The sequence below is a fragment of the Perognathus longimembris genome, chromosome 11 (assembly GCF_023159225.1).
Source record: "Perognathus longimembris pacificus isolate PPM17 chromosome 11, ASM2315922v1, whole genome shotgun sequence".
Classification (NCBI taxonomy): Eukaryota; Metazoa; Chordata; class Mammalia; order Rodentia; family Heteromyidae; genus Perognathus; species Perognathus longimembris.
The window spans coordinates 34,869,150-34,886,857 of record NC_063171.1 but is presented as its reverse complement, the minus strand read 5'-3'; the positions used below and the strand labels follow the sequence as shown (position 1 = coordinate 34,886,857).

At 40.9% G+C, this 17,708-nt stretch overlaps 1 protein-coding gene across 3 annotated transcripts in view; it reads left to right on the top strand.

The window, feature by feature from the left end:
- Positions 1-15,529, top strand: part of Ddr2 (discoidin domain receptor tyrosine kinase 2) — a 115,090-nt gene extending 99,561 nt beyond the window's left edge. For all 3 annotated transcript variants that reach the window (XM_048356573.1, XM_048356572.1, XM_048356571.1), the window contains 10 exons: positions 2,578-2,821; positions 4,512-4,574; positions 5,311-5,441; positions 5,662-5,872; positions 6,420-6,643; positions 7,763-7,890; positions 10,291-10,479; positions 10,698-10,932; positions 13,262-13,411; positions 14,521-15,529. In XM_048356573.1, the coding sequence (XP_048212530.1) occupies positions 2,578-2,821; positions 4,512-4,574; positions 5,311-5,441; positions 5,662-5,872; positions 6,420-6,643; positions 7,763-7,890; positions 10,291-10,479; positions 10,698-10,932; positions 13,262-13,411; positions 14,521-14,655 (1,710 nt within the window). In that variant the 3' untranslated portion in view covers positions 14,656-15,529. The remainder of the gene's footprint in view (positions 1-2,577; positions 2,822-4,511; positions 4,575-5,310; positions 5,442-5,661; positions 5,873-6,419; positions 6,644-7,762; positions 7,891-10,290; positions 10,480-10,697; positions 10,933-13,261; positions 13,412-14,520) is intronic.
- The last annotated feature ends 2,179 nt before the right edge of the window (positions 15,530-17,708 follow it).

Here is a 17,708-nt window from a genome sequence, read left to right as displayed (position 1 = left end):
GCCTTGAAGGTATTTCAGAAAATGGCCAGACTTCTGCCCATCATAAACTCTAGGATTTAACATTGTAAACTCACTTTAAAAACAGAAGAGCGTGTTTATGGAGCACCGTGCAGTCAGAACTGACTAGCAAAGAGCTTTCCTTGGGTTCAGCTACCCAAGCAACCAGAAGCTATGATAGCTTCTGGGTTTGGTTACTGCTTGAACCTGGTGGCGGGAGGCGGGGGGACGGTGTCTTGGCATCATCTCCAGGATGCTAGTATTGTAGGCATACAGAATGCCAAAGTCACAGAGTCATAGATTCCAAGGGAAGATCTAGGAATCTAGACATTGTGAGGGAGAGTCAGGATCCCTGTGGAAGCCGTGATGAGGGTGATGTATGTGGCTGTGGAGGTGAAGTCTGAGCTGTGGCAGAGAGCCCAGGATGTTGGACAAGCCAGGCATGTGGAACATCTGCTGAGAAAAGCTGCAGTCAGTGTGTGGAGCCAGTGCAAGAGAGAGTGGGCTGCAAATGGCAAGGCTAAGTAGGTAGGCATGTCCAGGCCCTTTGGAGGTCACGTCATGATACCCTGTGCCCCGGTTGCTAGACTGCAGCTACAGGATTTATTGTTATCCTGCTGGGCTCTGGTCTTGCTCTGGTCTAATCTTTCATTGCTATTTTCTTGTTTCTCTCTTTCAGGATGGAAAGGGAATATTTCTGTAACATTGAATCTTAGAAGTATGTTAACTTTTTTCCTCATAGCTCAGGGATCGCTTCGAGTCTCAGGAAAGATTCAGGACTTAGGCTTTCAAACTATGTTGGAACTATGAAGAGTTGGGGCACTCTTGGAGATGAACTAAGTACATTTTGTGCTACAAAACGACCACAAACATTTGGAGTCTAGGGATGGACTGACAGGGCTCGATGATTAAATACTTCACATAGGATCATATGTTGAATGTTTAGTTCCCAGCTGGTGGTATTATATTGGAAGGTACTCCAAAGTTTAAGAGGTGGTATCTATTGGGAGAATGTAGATCATTGGGTACATGCCTTTGAAGTCTATATCTGGTCCCTAGTTCCCTTCTTGCCTTCTTCTTCCTGTCCATCATAAACGACCAGTCTTCCTTTCACCACCATGATGTTCTAGAAGTTTAAGTACATAACACCAGGAAACCATGAGCTCAAAGAAATCTTGTCTCCTTTACATTGTTTCCTACATGTTTTGGTCACAGCTACATAAAAATAACATACAGTTAATAAGTTTGTATCATCATTATTGCCATTACCTCAGGTAACATTAATTTTGTATGTTAGTGATTGATTGACTATCCAGAAACTACAGGAGGGTATTGAAGACAATTAAAGGATTATAATTCAGGGCCTAAGCAACACATTACAAAAAAGAAATGTGAAATTTCTAGATCTCTCCAACCTGTAATGCAATTAAATCCAAGGGATAGTGGCCAAGAAAGAGCCACCTCCCACATAAGATTGAGTGAGAGGAAATGTTATTGGATGAGTTCTTAGTCACTTACAGACATCCACGCTTTTTTTTTTTTGTGGATTGTGAAGCACAGGTGTTACACAGGGCTGTTGTATCATCTTTGCACCTGGTGCAAAACATGAAGGGGTCATAGAACTAGGCAAGATGATGATGGTTACCTTCTCAAAGGCTTCTATATTTTCTTAGAAATTATTAATGATGAAGATGAAATGCCCTCTTCAGAATGACTTGACTTTACCTAAATTAAATTTAATTAAGAGAACTAAATAAGTCTCTGGCTGAATTAAAAAAAAATAAACCAGTAACAACAAAACCCCCCACTGATTTTTGTCCTTTGAAGTGAGTTCATATAAAGAAAGATGAAACTATATTAGTTTTGTTAAATTCTTTCAGGTTTCTTACCTAGCTCTGTTGAAATGAGACCATCTGGCTTTGGAACATTTCTAGGATGAAGTAGGCAGCAGTCTGCCTCCTACTTCAGATCAGAGTAACTCAAATGTGGGTAGATAGCAATTGTGGTTGTAAGGGTTGCAGAAAACAGAGTTCAGGAACAAGAAGGACCTAGAAGGATGCTAGTTCACTCCCTGTTTACCAGCCCAGGGTGTTTCTGCTTAGCACCATGAAGGGCGGTGGCCAGCATACATAATTACATAGTAACTACACTTGCAGCCCAATTTTTTTTTTTTCCAGTCCCGGGCCTTGGACTCAGGGCCTGAGCACTGTCCCTGGCTTCTTTGTGTTCAAGGCTAGCACTCTGCCACTTGAGCCACAGTGCCACTTCTGGCCATTTTCTGTATATATACGTGGTGCTGGGGAATCGAACCCAGGGCTTCATGTATACGGGGCAAGCTCTCTTGCCACTAGGCCATATTCCCAGCCCCTACAGCCCAAGTTTTTTAAACCCACTGAAGTATCACTGCTGCTATGAAGTCTCTACAAGAGAAGATTCAGAAAACTACAGAGTACCCACCATTCAGATAGGGTGATGCTCAGAGAAACTGGCACGTCTAGAACTCCACTGGGTTAGCTTGGGCCACGTTGTATGCAGCTCAGCAGGCTCAAGCTGTCACTCATGTGCCCTTTTCTTTGCCAGGTCCATTGCAATAACATGTTTGCTAAGGGTGTGAAGATCTTTAAGGAGGTCCAGTGCTACTTCCGCTCTGAAGCCAATGAATGGGAGCCGAATGCAGTCTCCTTCCCTCTTGTCCTGGATGATGTCAACCCCAGTGCTCGGTTTGTCACTGTACCTCTCCACAACCGAATGGCCAGTGCCATCAAATGTCAATACCACTTTGCTGACACATGGATGATGTTCAGTGAGATCACCTTCCAGTCAGGTAGGAAGCCTGGGGCTCCACAGGGGAAGTGGGAGCAGGGTGATGATGGAAGAAGGCAAGTATCAAAGCTGCTCACTGACAGGTCTCTGAGAGAACTCGGGTTTTACCGATGGCTTCTTATTGGCAGACAGGAAAAACATCCTTTGTGTGTCTAGGATTTTAATTACAGAGGAGCATGGATGAGAATGGAAGTGAATACTTACTTGACTTCTGTATACATTTGTCTAGAAAAGACTTCTAATATCTGTTATTTCTACAGATTACAAGTTATAGCTACAAGGCGATTAGATTCAAGTCCAAGTTTTATGCTTGTCAATACTTACTGCTTACTTTATGTTGAACCTTGTCATGGAGATGAAATATTAGATTGTCCTACTTTTAGTGATTTTCTGATTGCAGGTGGTTGTCTCTTTATAGAAAAGTTATCATAGGTTTTATTTCCTCCTTTGTTAACTTTTGCCTAAATAGTGCATTTCATTAAGGTTTGCTATCCAATATGTTCTTTTTACATTTTGCTGAGTTGGGGTCCTGCTTTTCATGCATACTTTATACAATTATGTATGGTCACATCCTCTGAACCATTTCTTAACTTTCTGCACTGTAACATCTAGCATCTAATATCTGAAGCAAAAAAAATTGTAAAGAAAAAGTTGCTCTCTCTTACTTATATGAATGATTATATATTTATAATTCCATTTTTCATGTTTATGGAGTATGGTGTGCTGTTTTGACTAGTGTATACTTTGTATAATAATCAAACCAAGGGCCAGCCAGATCCAGTGGCTCAGGCCTGTAGTCCCAATTACTTGGGAGAAGGAGATCAAAGGAGAGCCATTTGAGGCTAGATAGGAGAAAGGAAAAAAGCGTGGGAGATTTCATTTAACCAGTGACTGGGTTTTCAGTGAAGCAGATGTCAGAGCTAGGCACTGGTTGCTCATGCCTGTAATTCTAGCTTCTCAAGAGGCTGAGAATGGGAGTATTACAGTTTGAAGCCAGCCCAGGCAGGAAAAGTCCAAGAGACTCCATTTCTATCCATAGAAGAAAGCTGAACTTTTTGCTGTGTACTTGTCATGCCAGAAATGATAGGAAAACTTAAACGTACACAGATTGTGGTCCAGGCACATTCCTGTCTGGGAATCAAGACCCTATTCTGAAAGAAAGGGCAAACCCTTCCAGGACTAGATGCATGGCTCAGCAGTACTGTGCCAGCTTTGTAAGGCTCTGAGTTCAAACTCCAGTATCACTTAAAAAAAAGAAGAAAGAAAAAATGATAAAAAGGTTGGGCTGGGAATATGGCCTAGTGGCAAGAGTGCTTGCCTCCTACACATGAAGCTCTCAGTTCGATTCCCCAGCACCACATATATATATATGGAAAATGGCCAGAAGGGGCGCTGTGGCTCAGGTGGCAGAGTGCTAGCCTTTCTGCTAGCCTTGAGCGGGAAGAAGCCAGGGATGGTGCTCAGGCCCTGAGTCCAAGGCCCAGGACTGGTCAAAAAAAAAAAAAAAAAAAAAAGATAAAAAGGGAGGAAGGAGGGAAAAAATGAAGGAAGGAAGGAGAGGAAGGAATGAAGAGAACAAAAAAGGCTGTCAGCATATTGATTTCACAATGTCTTCGTGAGGAACTGACATAAGATACTTCATCACCTGGCTGTCTTCTCCCCAGTTGTGACTTGCTCTTGTTCTGCGACAGATACGGCAATGTATAACAACTCTGGAGCCCTGCCCACCTCCCCCATGGCACCTACAACCTATGGTATGTATGATTCCTAACCTTAAGTTGGTGCATATTCCAGAGAGGGAAGCAGGTTGAAGATTTGCAAAGGCCTGCCTACCTGTGTGGTGGCTTCATTCCAGATGGCTTTGGACGAAGAGAATCCCTGGAAAGGCAGGACAGCCCACCTCCAAAGTTAGGAGCACAACTTTGAGACAGAATCAAGAGTGTTCCAATTGCTACATGAGTGATCTAGAAGCTTTAGACAGAGATAGGGTAAAGGCCATTTCTAAATAAGATCCATCATGAAGAGCTCAATGACTGGGAAGAAGTCTCTGAAACAAAATGCAGGGGATTAAACTCTAACAGGAGGTTAATATGTAAAAGTGAATTATTTGCTTCAGAGAGTCAGCCTGCAATCTGGGAAACAGATATGACCGAGTATCTGCAAAGAGGCGTTTCAGCAACCTGGGCTTGTCTCAAAAAGTGAGGAGAGTACAATTCATTTCTCACTGGCTCTCTGTGGGGTGAAATTAGTAGGAATCTGCAGATTCAGGTCTTGGTGATTTGGGAACACATTTTAAAAACAGAAAAAAGTTTCATTACCCTATCTGAGGTGTGGAGAGATAGAGTATTGCAGGATATAGGAGAAAAGAAACAAAATAGTGGCAAGGTCAAGAGGCAGAAAAATCAACGGTGGCATCTTCTGGAGATATCCTTGGAGAAGGGTCTGTGTCTCTGTGATTTTATAATATCTTTTCTCTCATCTTGGTCATAGATCCAATGCTTAAAGTGGATGACAGCAACACCCGGATCCTAATTGGCTGCTTGGTAGCAATCATCTTCATCCTCCTGGCTATCATTGTCATCATCCTCTGGAGACAATTTTGGCAGAAAATGCTAGAGAAGGTGAGGAGGTGCTGGACAGGAAAGGGACAGGATGTTGTGTGTCTGCCTTGAAGAAACAAAGGATTTTTCTAAGCTTCATCGACACAGAGGCAGTCTACATTGTATCACCTGTAGAGTTCGTGGGAGTAAACAGAGTGAAAGGATTAGGTTTCAAAAGGAGAGGAAATAATGGTCCCTTTTGTGCTATGGTGTCTTTCTATCTATCAATCTTCTCTTCCAGGCTTCCCGCAGGATGTTGGATGATGAAATGACAGTCAGCCTTTCCCTCCCAAGCGAGTCCAGTATGTTCAACAATAACCGCTCCTCGTCACCAAGCGAACAGGAGTCCAACTCAACTTACGATCGCATCTTTCCCCTTCGCCCTGACTACCAGGAGCCATCTAGGCTGATAAGAAAGCTTCCAGAATTTGCACCGGGGGAGGAAGAGCCAGGTGAGGATAACAACATAGTGGGCTGGAATTTGAGGAAGAAACCAAGACACAGCATTTTATAAGATTAGCCAGGAAAGTCCTTAATGATTATGGATCAGGAGAAAAAAAGAGAAACAAAGTCAAGTGTTGTGATATGCACCTATAATCTCAGCTCCTCAAGAGGTTGAGGATCATAAATTCTAAATCTGATTAAGCAAAGTTACTGAGAACTTGTTTCAAAAACAAAGCAAAACAACAACAATGAAAAATACCAAACTATGCACTAGTGGCTCATACCTGTAATCCTAGCTTCTCAGGAGGCTGAGATCTGAAGATCACTGGCAGGAAAGTTAGTGAGACTTTTATCTCCAATGAACTACTCAGAAAAAGCCGGAAATGTCACTGTGGCCGGTTTCTAGAAAAAGGAACACTGTTCTTCAAGTAAGAATGTCGCAAAAGAGGTTAGGCTATCTCCAGGGCATGTTCTAGCCCTCCTCTCAGATTATCCTTCTTTAACAATGTATCCAAAGATGCCCCTGGAAAACCACTCACTACCTGTATCCTCCAGGCTGCAGTAGTGTTGTGAAGCCAGTCCAACCCAGCGGACCTGATGGGGTGCCCCACTATGCAGAGGCTGACATAGTGAATCTCCAAGGAGTCACAGGAGGCAACACCTATTCCGTGCCTGCTGTTACCATGGATCTCCTCTCAGGAAAAGATGTGGCTGTGGAAGAGTTCCCCAGGAAGCTTTTGACTTTCAAGGAGAAGCTGGGAGAAGGCCAGTTTGGGGAGGTGAGTCTGACCCTGTGAGTGAGATCTCCAGTCCCTCCCAGCGTGAAGGAAGTGAGTGGGTAAAAATGGTTAGCAGCGCCAAGTATCTCTTCCAGGAGTGAATTCACAAGTGACCTGTCTCCACATGTCTTTTTGTGCATTGTCCTTTGCATAACTAGTCTTAGATCAATCTCATGTTTTTCAAGTAGCTGTGGAGTTCTTGGGGACTTTTGCTTTTTCAACAGGGTGTTTTTAAAGCCAGGGAAGTCATTTGATTCAAACATTCCACAGAATTTCTAGTGATTTCAAAAAGTGTTCTGAGTATGTTGCTGAGGGTGGAGCTCACAAGATGCGATCATCTTTTATGAATTGTCCAGGAACAATCTATTACTTGAAATCACTTGTCCTTTTTTTTTCTTTTAAGGGGATTTAGAAAACAAACAACAAGCTCACCCCTCCCTTTGCTCCCAGAACTTGTTTCTAGGGAGTGAATTGCCACTAAGATAAGGAGGAGTCTTCTCAACTCCTCTCAGAGGGGCACAGGAAATATTACTTTATTTTCCATATCAGTCACTTGTAGAACTCAGAGCCATCTGTTAAGTTATGACTTAAGATGACTTATAGGAGCTCTTCAATGCTACTGCCTAAATCTCAAATATAATACTTGCTTTCATAGGAGTATGTTACTGGTTTCTGTATGGGTCAGTTCTTCTCCTCTCAAGCAGGTCTGGTAACTGCACACTGAGTGGTTAACAGGGGAAGCTGACTATTTTTTATGTGATTTAGTAATTGAACTTTTTCAAGGGAAGATTCAAGCATTTGTACTGGATGATATTGTGGAGTGAGGATGTGCTTAATACAATACTACGATATTAATTTACTCATTTCTTTACTTAATGTCCCAGTCAATCTTTATTTCTTTTATAAGACAATAACATGTTATTAGGTAGACACTTTACTATTACTTATACTTCCATCAATTATTTCAGCCAAAGATATGTTACACATAGCTTCTTTTTGGTCTTTTGATTATTTTGCCTGAGTTGTAAGAATTAGTTTATTTCTAGGCAATGCCCAGCAAATGTACTGAGCCCCCTTCAGGAGAAATGATGATGCTGAGACTCCATGACTTTTGTCTAGGTTCATCTCTGTGAAGTGGAGGGAATGGAAAAATTCAAAGACAAAGAGTTTGCCCTAGATGTCAGTGCCAACCAGCCTGTCCTGGTGGCTGTGAAAATGCTCCGAGCAGATGCCAACAAGAATGCCAGGTCTGCATTTAAAATATTTCCTTTACTTCATTCATTCCTGGAAATTTCTAACATATTAGTTTCCTTTTGATATGAGAAGGTCTGTGAGCTGCCTCACCCTTCTATTGCTATGTTTTATTTCTCTCTCATGGAGCCAGAACTCCTTTTTCCCCCCATCTCTCTCACACACCAATGTGCATTTCTATTGCATTTGCCATGCATTTTCTTTCTAACTCTCTCTGCGGAGCACTGTCCTTTCCAACACACACAGCAGTCTGGACTTCTTCAGTCATTCCACAGACATATGCCTCCATGTCATTACCTTCTTTTCCAAAGACTTTTCACATCATATGCATATCCCTTGCCAGTCCTTTTCTGCTCTCCTTTTTTTGCCTGTCTACTTACCCATCCCTTTTTTTCTCTTTTCTGATCCTTTTCTTTTATGTTCAGCAACCCCTCAAATGAGAAGCTACCTCTATTTGGAAATATAACCATGGACCTCAAAGCAAAATGATCCACAGTCTTTTAGCAGTTTTCCAACCTGGGTAATAATCTCTTGGATCCTTTACTACATAAATTGCAGTTTCCAGCCACACTCCGTTGTCTGACAACCTTTCCATTACAGTAATGGTGAGTTCATCCTCACCCAGAGAGGCATGCTGTTTGAAAGCTGCTTGTTTTGTGTCCCTGAGAGACCCGCACATCTGGATAACATATGCATCTTCCCATTTGTGTCGTTTTGATTTCTCACTGATAATTCATAATGAGAGTAACTAATTGTTCTTATTCCCCCAATTATTATGAATTCCCAGGATGGCAATAGGTTTCATTAAACAGCTTCCAATCAACAGGATATAAAACGAAGAAGAGAGAAGGTCAAGGGATTGGAACTGTGGAGGTTTTCACATTTTAATTGAGAATTTTAGCCTGAATAAATGAATGATGGTCTCTGGGTGCTGTAGAGAAATGTCATACTCTTTGTATTAATAGTAGCAGATGGTTGGAAACAGAGGCAAGGAGAAAAACATGCAGGAGATATGACAAGTCTTTATCTAGTGTTTTGGTTAGTGAGATTTGCTGGACTCCACCTGTGCCCACCCTTTTTTGCAGTGATGGATGGTATAGGCTCTGAGCCCTTTAATGCCACTGAAGCTAATAGAAAAGCAAAAAAGAAGAGATGTAGAATAAGGACTCCACGGTCATAGTAGGGCTCCCAGTGCAGAGCTCCTATAAAAACTACAGGAGACATATAACTAATATGTTTCAGTAATTTAGGGAATGTGGGCTGGTGATTTAACATAAATATTACTACGGTGTGGTTGAAGGGCTGCTGTTATTCTAGCAAGTAAGCAGCCTTTATTGGCTAAGTGAATTATTTTGAAATAGCCTTGCTCTACTACAATAGCCTTTAAACAGCTCTTTTTTTTTTTTTTTGGCCAGTCCTGGGCCTTGGACTCAGGGCCTGAGCACTGTCCCTGGCTTCTTCCCGCTCAAGGCTAGCACTCTGCCACTTGAGCCACAGTAAACAGCTCTTTTTAAACAAACTACTAAATTTTGTTGTGATTAAATTCTAGAGTTCATTATACATATTCATATACATATATGCACATATACACACATACAGACATATCTATGTATGCATACACATATACACACATATACCTAGGAAGTAAAGAAGTGGAAAATTATCAGAGCATGTTTATCTACTTTGCTGAAAGACTCATTGTTTTATTAACAGCATGATTCTGTAGCTTTTTAAAAAACGATAAATACCCTCACGCACTTAAGACTGCATCCTCAATGATAAGTTTCATTTTGCCAAGGAGTTTTAAGCAACATGTATTTGATTCCACCAATATTACGTGCATTTTTTACAGCAGGCATGTTACATACCAGGGATGCAAATGTGAGTCAGTCATGGCTGTTCTCAAAAATACATCACCTCAGCTGGGCATTGACCAATGGCTCACACCTGTAATCCTAGCTACTCAGGGATCTGACAGATTGCAGATCTCATCACATCTGAGGATTGCAGTTCAAAGCCTGCCTGGGCAGAAAAGTCCCTGTGAGACTCTTATCTCCAATTAACCACTCAAAAGCCAGAAGTGGAGCTGTGGCTCCAGTGTTAGAATGCTAACCTTGAGCACAAAGAGGCTCAGGGACAGTGCACAGGCCCTGAGTCCAAGCCCAATAACTGACAAAAACAACCCCCCCCCCATCACATTGAATAAGGGGTCATCATGCCCCAGGAGGAGTAGGGTAAGACTGCTGTGGGTACCCGTCTTTCTGTCCTTTCCAAGGTTACCCAAGGGGAAGGAAGGCTTGGTGTAGTGGATAGGAATAGGCATTCACTGTGTGCACTTTCTCTCTTGTTTGGACTCTGGCAACCTCTGGCTTTATCTATCTCTGTGTCCTCTGAAGGAATGATTTTCTTAAGGAGATAAAAATCATGTCCCGGCTCAAGGACCCAAACATCATCCGTCTCTTAGCCGTGTGCATCACCGACGACCCTCTCTGCATGATCACGGAGTACATGGAGAATGGAGACCTCAATCAGTTTCTTTCCCGCCACGAGCCCCCCACCTCTTGCTCTAGCAAAGCCACCGTCAGGTAAATCAGCCAGGTTTTGTTTCTTTCCTGTGGTCATGCGAGTAACCTGGGATTCCCAACATGGAAATCGGGGAACCCTGCCATTCCTCGTTGCTTTGGAGGAGCGCAAAGGGATTCATCAAGGATACATACATTAAGGTTTCCACAACTTTACAGTGTGTACTCTTCATGGGTTCCTGTTTCTTTCTTTCTTTTTTTTTTCTTATCTGTTTTCTCAGCTATGCTAACCTGAAGTTTATGGCTACCCAGATCGCCTCTGGCATGAAGTACCTTTCTTCTCTTAATTTCGTCCATCGAGACCTGGCTACACGGAACTGCCTGGTGGGTAAGAACTACACCATCAAGATAGCTGACTTCGGAATGAGCAGAAACCTGTATAGTGGGGATTACTACCGGATCCAGGGCCGTGCGGTGCTGCCTATCCGCTGGATGTCTTGGGAGAGCATTCTGCTGGTGAGTTCGGGCACTGGGAAGCTCCATTCAGGCAATGGAGGTGGACGGAGCCACGAGGAGCCAGGTGGGGACAAATTCCAAGTAGCTGGAAGAAAACGCCATAGACCTGGATTATTTTCTCTGGCTTAACAGGATCGTTTTATTATTATGCATATGTTTCTGTATGAAATTTATATTACATAATTACATACAAATTGTGTTACATATCTTTATCTTTCACTTAACATTTTACTACTTCTTTTATTTATTTATTTATTTTTTTTCCTCAAATTTTTATTATCAAACTGATGTACAGAGAGGTTACAGTATCATACGTTGGGCATTGGACATTTTGCTACTTCTAATGTCACTAAATGTTCTTTGGAAACATTATTTTAATGATCACATACTATTCCATTGTGTGATATATTCTGAAAACTAAAAATGTCTCTATAACTTAATATAAATATACTCATAGGCTTTCCAATTTCCTACTAGTAAGAATAATTTATGGAATAAACCAGTTTTAAAAACTATGATGATCCAGGGTAAGTGGCTCATGCCTGTAACCCCATCAAGGTAAAAGGTGAAAAATCAGAAGGATAATAATTGAATATTTGCCCAGGAAAAATTCTGGCTAATGAGACTGAAACCAAACCCAACTGCAACAAGAATCTGGGTATGATGTCATGCCCCTGTCATTCCAACTATGCAGAAACTGTAAGGAGAATTGTGGTTTGGACTGACCCAGACAAAAAATAGTTTAAGACCCTAAATGAAAGGTAACTAAACCAGAAGAGGCTGCCTTTCTGGCTCAAGTGGTAGAGTGCCTGCCTAGATAGTGTGAGGTTCTGAGTTCAAAGCTCAGTACTGCTCCCCAGTCTTTACAATAGTCTTTTGTCAAGACACGCATACTGCTATATTTACAGGTTTCTAATGTAACTAAGCATTGCTCTAGTCTATCTAAAGATTTTATGTAGTATTAAAATGACATATTAGGGGGATATTCAGTGCATATCCTACAAAATTAAGAAAAGTGAGGGGAAGGTTGGGGTTGGGAGTGTTGGGGGAGAATGAATAAAGGGGTGACATCAATCAAGTTGCATAGCTGCTTTGTTGAGTGGCAACTCCTTTGCATAAAAGTATAATTAAAATGATATCTAACTAGCTTTAAGCTCTAATTATAAAATCAGTTTTGCATCAGTGTATCAATCATATTTCTTTATAGTGCTTTAGATTCCCTACAATAATGAGTGGGTGAATAAGAAACACCATTGGAGGTAGGCTACTTGTGTTGGCAGATAGGAAATTAAAAAGATTTGTCAAGTTTTACATTTAATATTGTGGTACATCAAATCTTCATAAAATTTTAAGCAAAGTTGTCAATGTTTTTCAAGAGTTCTTGGAAAGGAAGATTTATTCTGGGAAATGTAGAAATGCCAATTTCATAGAATTAGTAACTGAAAAATATAAAAATAATACTACCATTTATTTTCCATATTCTATTCAAATACTGTATTTGACAAACTTAATATCTATCACTAAAATGTTTAATTTTAACTATAGTAAAAATGGCATTATATTGTATTAAAATGCAAAATGCAATAACCTAAAAAATATAGCACCTTCATTCCCCCAACTAGTGCATTATCATGAAAAAGATATATTGGCCTAAAATAAAGGGGACCTGGGTTTAAATCCCACTTTTTCCATTATTAAGGGTCTCATTAACCAATCATGGCAATTTAGTAAAACTGTGTCATTTTTCTGATCTAAAAATTAATATCCTCTACTAGCAGTTTCATTGTCTGAATGGAATAGAAAATGTGTGAGCATTTAAGGTACCCTAATGACATCTGAATCTCATTGCTATCATTTGGTAACATCTATTTTTAAAGACTGATTATCACTGAACAAGATAATGAGAGTCTTGGATTCCCCCCCAGGGACTCCAACCAGATTCCTCTCCAGGCCCATTGCTCTTTCTCTAGTATAATGACAGTTGACTTCCTGTTCAAAGTTTGGCTTTCCAAGAGGCATTTTCCCCAAAGCTACCCTAGAGCTTAAAAGGTGACCCTGTGACACTCAGTTGGAGAGTCAGATGGATGATGGCTATAATCCTTGCAGTGTTTGAGCCTCATCTCCAAGAAAAGGGAAATATAGCTGAGATCATGAAGAATGGCCTGCTTCCTGATACCTTCATGAATACCTTGGCGGTTTCAGCATTCCTTCCCCTTGGGAAGGGAAGAGGGAATAACTTCATTATGAAAATATGACCTGCTCTCATGAGGGCATGAGTTGTTCTAATTCCCATTCTCTCACTTCTTTCTTTTTCTTTTTACTTAAACAGGGAAAATTCACTACAGCAAGTGATGTGTGGGCCTTTGGGGTGACTCTGTGGGAGACTTTCACCTTCTGCCAGGAGCAGCCTTATTCCCAGCTGTCAGATGAACAGGTTATCGAGAATACTGGAGAGTTTTTCCGAGACCAAGGGAGGCAGGTAAGAAATGTTGAGGATGGGAGGAGGAAGAAAGGAATGTCCTAATTTAATAGGGGGTAGGCCTGAGTTGGATGATGAGTTATCTAGATGATTATCCAGCTAATGTGAAAGACATTCTCTAGGCATCTCTGCTGTATCTATTGGTCAACCTATTGATTCTTGTAAATGGATTCATAGAGGTTCATGTCAGACTCCTGTCACAAAGGTAGCAGAAAAGAATGTCCTACATCTTCAATCAATGTCTTGATTTATATTCTCTGGCTTGTCTTCCTGGTTAAAAAAAGAGTAAGATTAAAAGGGAATTAGGGACTTATTGGTATTTGTTCAAATATATTTTAGTATAAGAAATGGCTGTGGTTTGGATTGACTTGCAAAGTTTCTAGCCTTGTATTTCCAGAAATGGACAGATGTAACCTGGACTTTCTCTTCCTAGAAGGACTTTGCTTTACTGGGCAAAGCCATCGAAGCTTCCCATGACTTAGGGAAAGCTGGGTCCTCAGGCTTCTCAGGCAGCAGAGATGACCTGAGAACCCACAGTAGCATCTTAGTGTAGAAATAGTATCCAGCAGTTTCAGAGTCCTAGGTTAGAATTCAGTCCTAAACCCATCAATGTTGGTGTGTATTATAAAGTAGAAATTGAATCTCTTCTTAATGGGGCCAATACAAGGAAGAAGCCCAGAAAACTTTATGGTTAGGAGCTACAGAAACACACTTCCTGCATCCCAGTTTCCGAATCTGGCTAAGATTTATTCAGGAAGCTGAAGCTTTTGGCTCAGCTGGGAAACAACTTCATGTGAGTGAACCATAGGTGGATGATTTGAGCTCTTTTTGCTTCAGTTCTGTTTTTGCATAAAGGCAGAGATTCCCTAAGGTTCTGTTAGGGAATCTTGGCCCAGAGCATTGGAGAGAACAAAGGTAAAGCGAAAGGGGCAGGTAGACAGGCTGAAACCCTTAACGAGTAGGAAACATAAATATCACATCTATTTCAATTATTGAGATCAAGAAAGTAAAGTGAGTTCAAATCAAGCTGTGATGTAAACACCCTCCCTTTTATTTTTCATTTTATTAAGACATAGTTCTCTCTTTCTCTTTTCCTTTCTTTCCAAAAGACTTACCTGCCTCAACCAGATATTTGCCCTGACTCTGTGTATAAGTTGATGCTTAGCTGCTGGAGGAGAGACACCAAGCATCGCCCCTCCTTTCAAGAAATTCACCTTCTGCTCCTTCAACAAGGAGATGAATGATGCTGTCAATGCCTGCCAGCGCTCTGAGGGATCAGGTCTTTCCACAAGATCTACCACTCACCTGCACCGAAGCCACTCCACCTGGACATGTCATGGACCTGAGAGAAAGAGGCTTGATCACTGAGCTCTCTCTCTGGGTCCTTTCTCCCACTACACTCCCCCGACTCCCTACCACTGACTCATATGTACTTTTTTATGTATATGAAAGAACCAAAACAAAAATATAGCCTAGGACAGATAAAATCTAGTGAAAGAAGTCTTACTTGATATACCGAGTATTAGATAACAAAGGCTAGGAAATTCAGATAATTTATAAAAGTGATGATTATGTTTATAACTGTGTGGATTCTACAATTATTTTTCCATGTAAACCTTTTTTTATAAAATATCTTCAGAAAGAACAAAAAAAAAACCTTGAAGACTATTAATGTCTTGAGAAACGTGATATTAGACTTAGGGTGAATACTTGGCCACCACGGTGAATGTGAATGTGGAGTGCAGCAACTAATTCCTGGTTTGGCCTCCGGACGTGGCCCACTGTCTGACTTCCCTCTCCTACCAAAGTAGATGACACATTCTTGACAAGCTCTAAGTTCTTGAAATGGGTACTTCATTCATAAGTAGGTTGAAGACTGTATACGAAACAATGGAAGATATAGGTAGGAATGGTGGCTGGCTGCACAGTTGTATGAAGGGCAATTTGTCTTTTTAAGTACTTTCTGCATGGAAGTACTTATTTATTGAGCAGATATTAGTTACAGGAAAAGAGGTCTATGGAAGACAGGTGATGCTATTCATTATTCATATGCGAGGGTCCTCTTACTTGTCTTGTTCAGATGTTTTTGTGTGCACGTGGTTATGACAGTCTGCTTTTCCAAAAAAAAAATCAGAAAGTCTGATGTTTTGATGGACTCTTTGGTTCATCTTGATTTCTTTTAATGGGGCTGGATTTCTCAGGCACAAATACCCAAAGGTCCATGAGAGTAGATGATAGATCTGTTCTGAGCATCCCCCAAAGGTTAATCTAGGACCAATAAAAGGAAGTTGCAGGGAAACTGATTCCTGCTCCTCATTAGAGAAGACATCACCAGACTCAGACATACATGAGTGGGTGGAGTGTTTTTGTCATCAGAAAGCTTCAGGCACAAGCTAAAGAACTCTGCAAGACAGATGGAGGTTTTCAAACCTCTGATGGGTTACTTATTGTATGAGACTATTCTTAATGTGCTTTTAGCCTCAAGAGTCCTCACACCCAAGGAGGCATAGAATGACCAGTCACTGCTACTGCTTAGTGTACTTGATCTTGACAGCAAAGTGATGTGATTGGAAGAGAAATGCCAGGCTTTGGTGGCAGAATTCATGGAAACGGATACACTCCCATGTCAGAGTATCCTCAGAGCAGATTCTAAGTTTCCATATGGGTAAAGGGAAACTTTAATTTCCATTGAGGAAATCCAAGGAAGAATTACAGAATAAGCTTCCCAAGTTGAGAAGAAATAGACTTGACTCTCAGGTCTGCTTCTGTTGCTTCCTAAATTCACTTTCCCCACAGTCTCTCAGAACTGTGAATGTTTCTTTGTGTAGCCTTCAGTGTTGTTCCAGGCTACAGCACAATCAGACATCTAAGTCCCCAAGATTCATTTTGCATATCATTTTTGGACCCTAGCAAATGAGCCTTCTGCCATGGTTTTTCTATGATTCTGGGATTCCTGCTTAAGATTAACTTTGGAGAGAGCATTGATTTGAGAGGTAGGAGAACATTGGTTTGAGAACTTTTATTCCCTTTCTCCCTCAAACCAAGTGTGCCATCTTGGACAAGTTTCTTTGATTTTTCCTTCTTTATTCACTAAGAAAAATTAATTAGATGGTCTTGAAGTCTCTTTTAGTTCTGATATGTCTAATGGTTGGAAGTAACTGATCTATAATTATTGTGGATTTAGTACATCTCCTGCTCTGAAAATTGTAAAAGAGATCATGGGGTGAGTCACTGTATTAGTAGCCATAGTAACACCTGCCTTTTTCTATACTGCTTTAGGCGGCCAGGGGCTTCCACATACATTATCTCATTTGATATGTGCAATGCCAGACATAGTTTTGCTTTATAAATATGAATTGCCATACTCTGACTTCTATCTAAGTGTTAACTTTCTTAGGAGAAATTGAAGTCAAGAGCTGCAAACTATACTCTAGACCATGCCATGACTTCTTACATTGCAGTAGTAGGAGGATTAATAGTAATAATAATAATAATAATAATAATACCTCTCCTTTCATTGCCTCACACTTCTCCACTCAGTACTTTATAGGATTCTACCCCAATTTACAGTATCTAAAATGGAATTTGAATATCTGGATTTCCCAATCTTGAGTCATAAAAGCATCTGCTTTCAGATGGTTGCCAAGTACATATTTCCGCATACAGGTACTTGTTTTCTGAGTGTAAAAGCCTCCATCTTTCAGCAATCAGACCTCTATGGGTCACATGCTTTACCCTAATCTACTTACATCAGTAGAGTTTAGCAAGGCAAATCTGGTGACCCAAAGAGTAAGTGGTGTGTAGAATTTAAAGACAATTCAAATCTAGATGAGAAGAATGAGCTAAGGCAAAGGAAAAGAAAATAGAAAAATGATGAGAAATTACAGGTCTTATTATCCTTGAGTTTAGTTATCTTCTTCTTGATATCTATGAACCATCTTGTCAAGATTGTGATTTTAGATTGTGATATCTAAATTTATACTTCTGTGGGTCCAGATCTTGACCTGCTACCCAGACACATGTAATTCAGTAACATGTATGACTTGGAGTGAATGCCCAGGGGGAACATACCTTTTGAAAACTGTAGAAAGATTACTTTATGTGTGTTTAAGACTGTACAGTGAAGAGAGTTGTATGCAAGTTGGATTTTTAAAAAAGTGGATATATGAATGTGCATATGATTGGATGGGGAGGAAGGAGGGCTGGTAAGAGGGCTCCATGAAGAGAGGCAATGAGAGGGCAGAAGACACTTGGGGGGTGGGTCATTCAAGGTGGCTGGTGATTGCTTATGAAATCT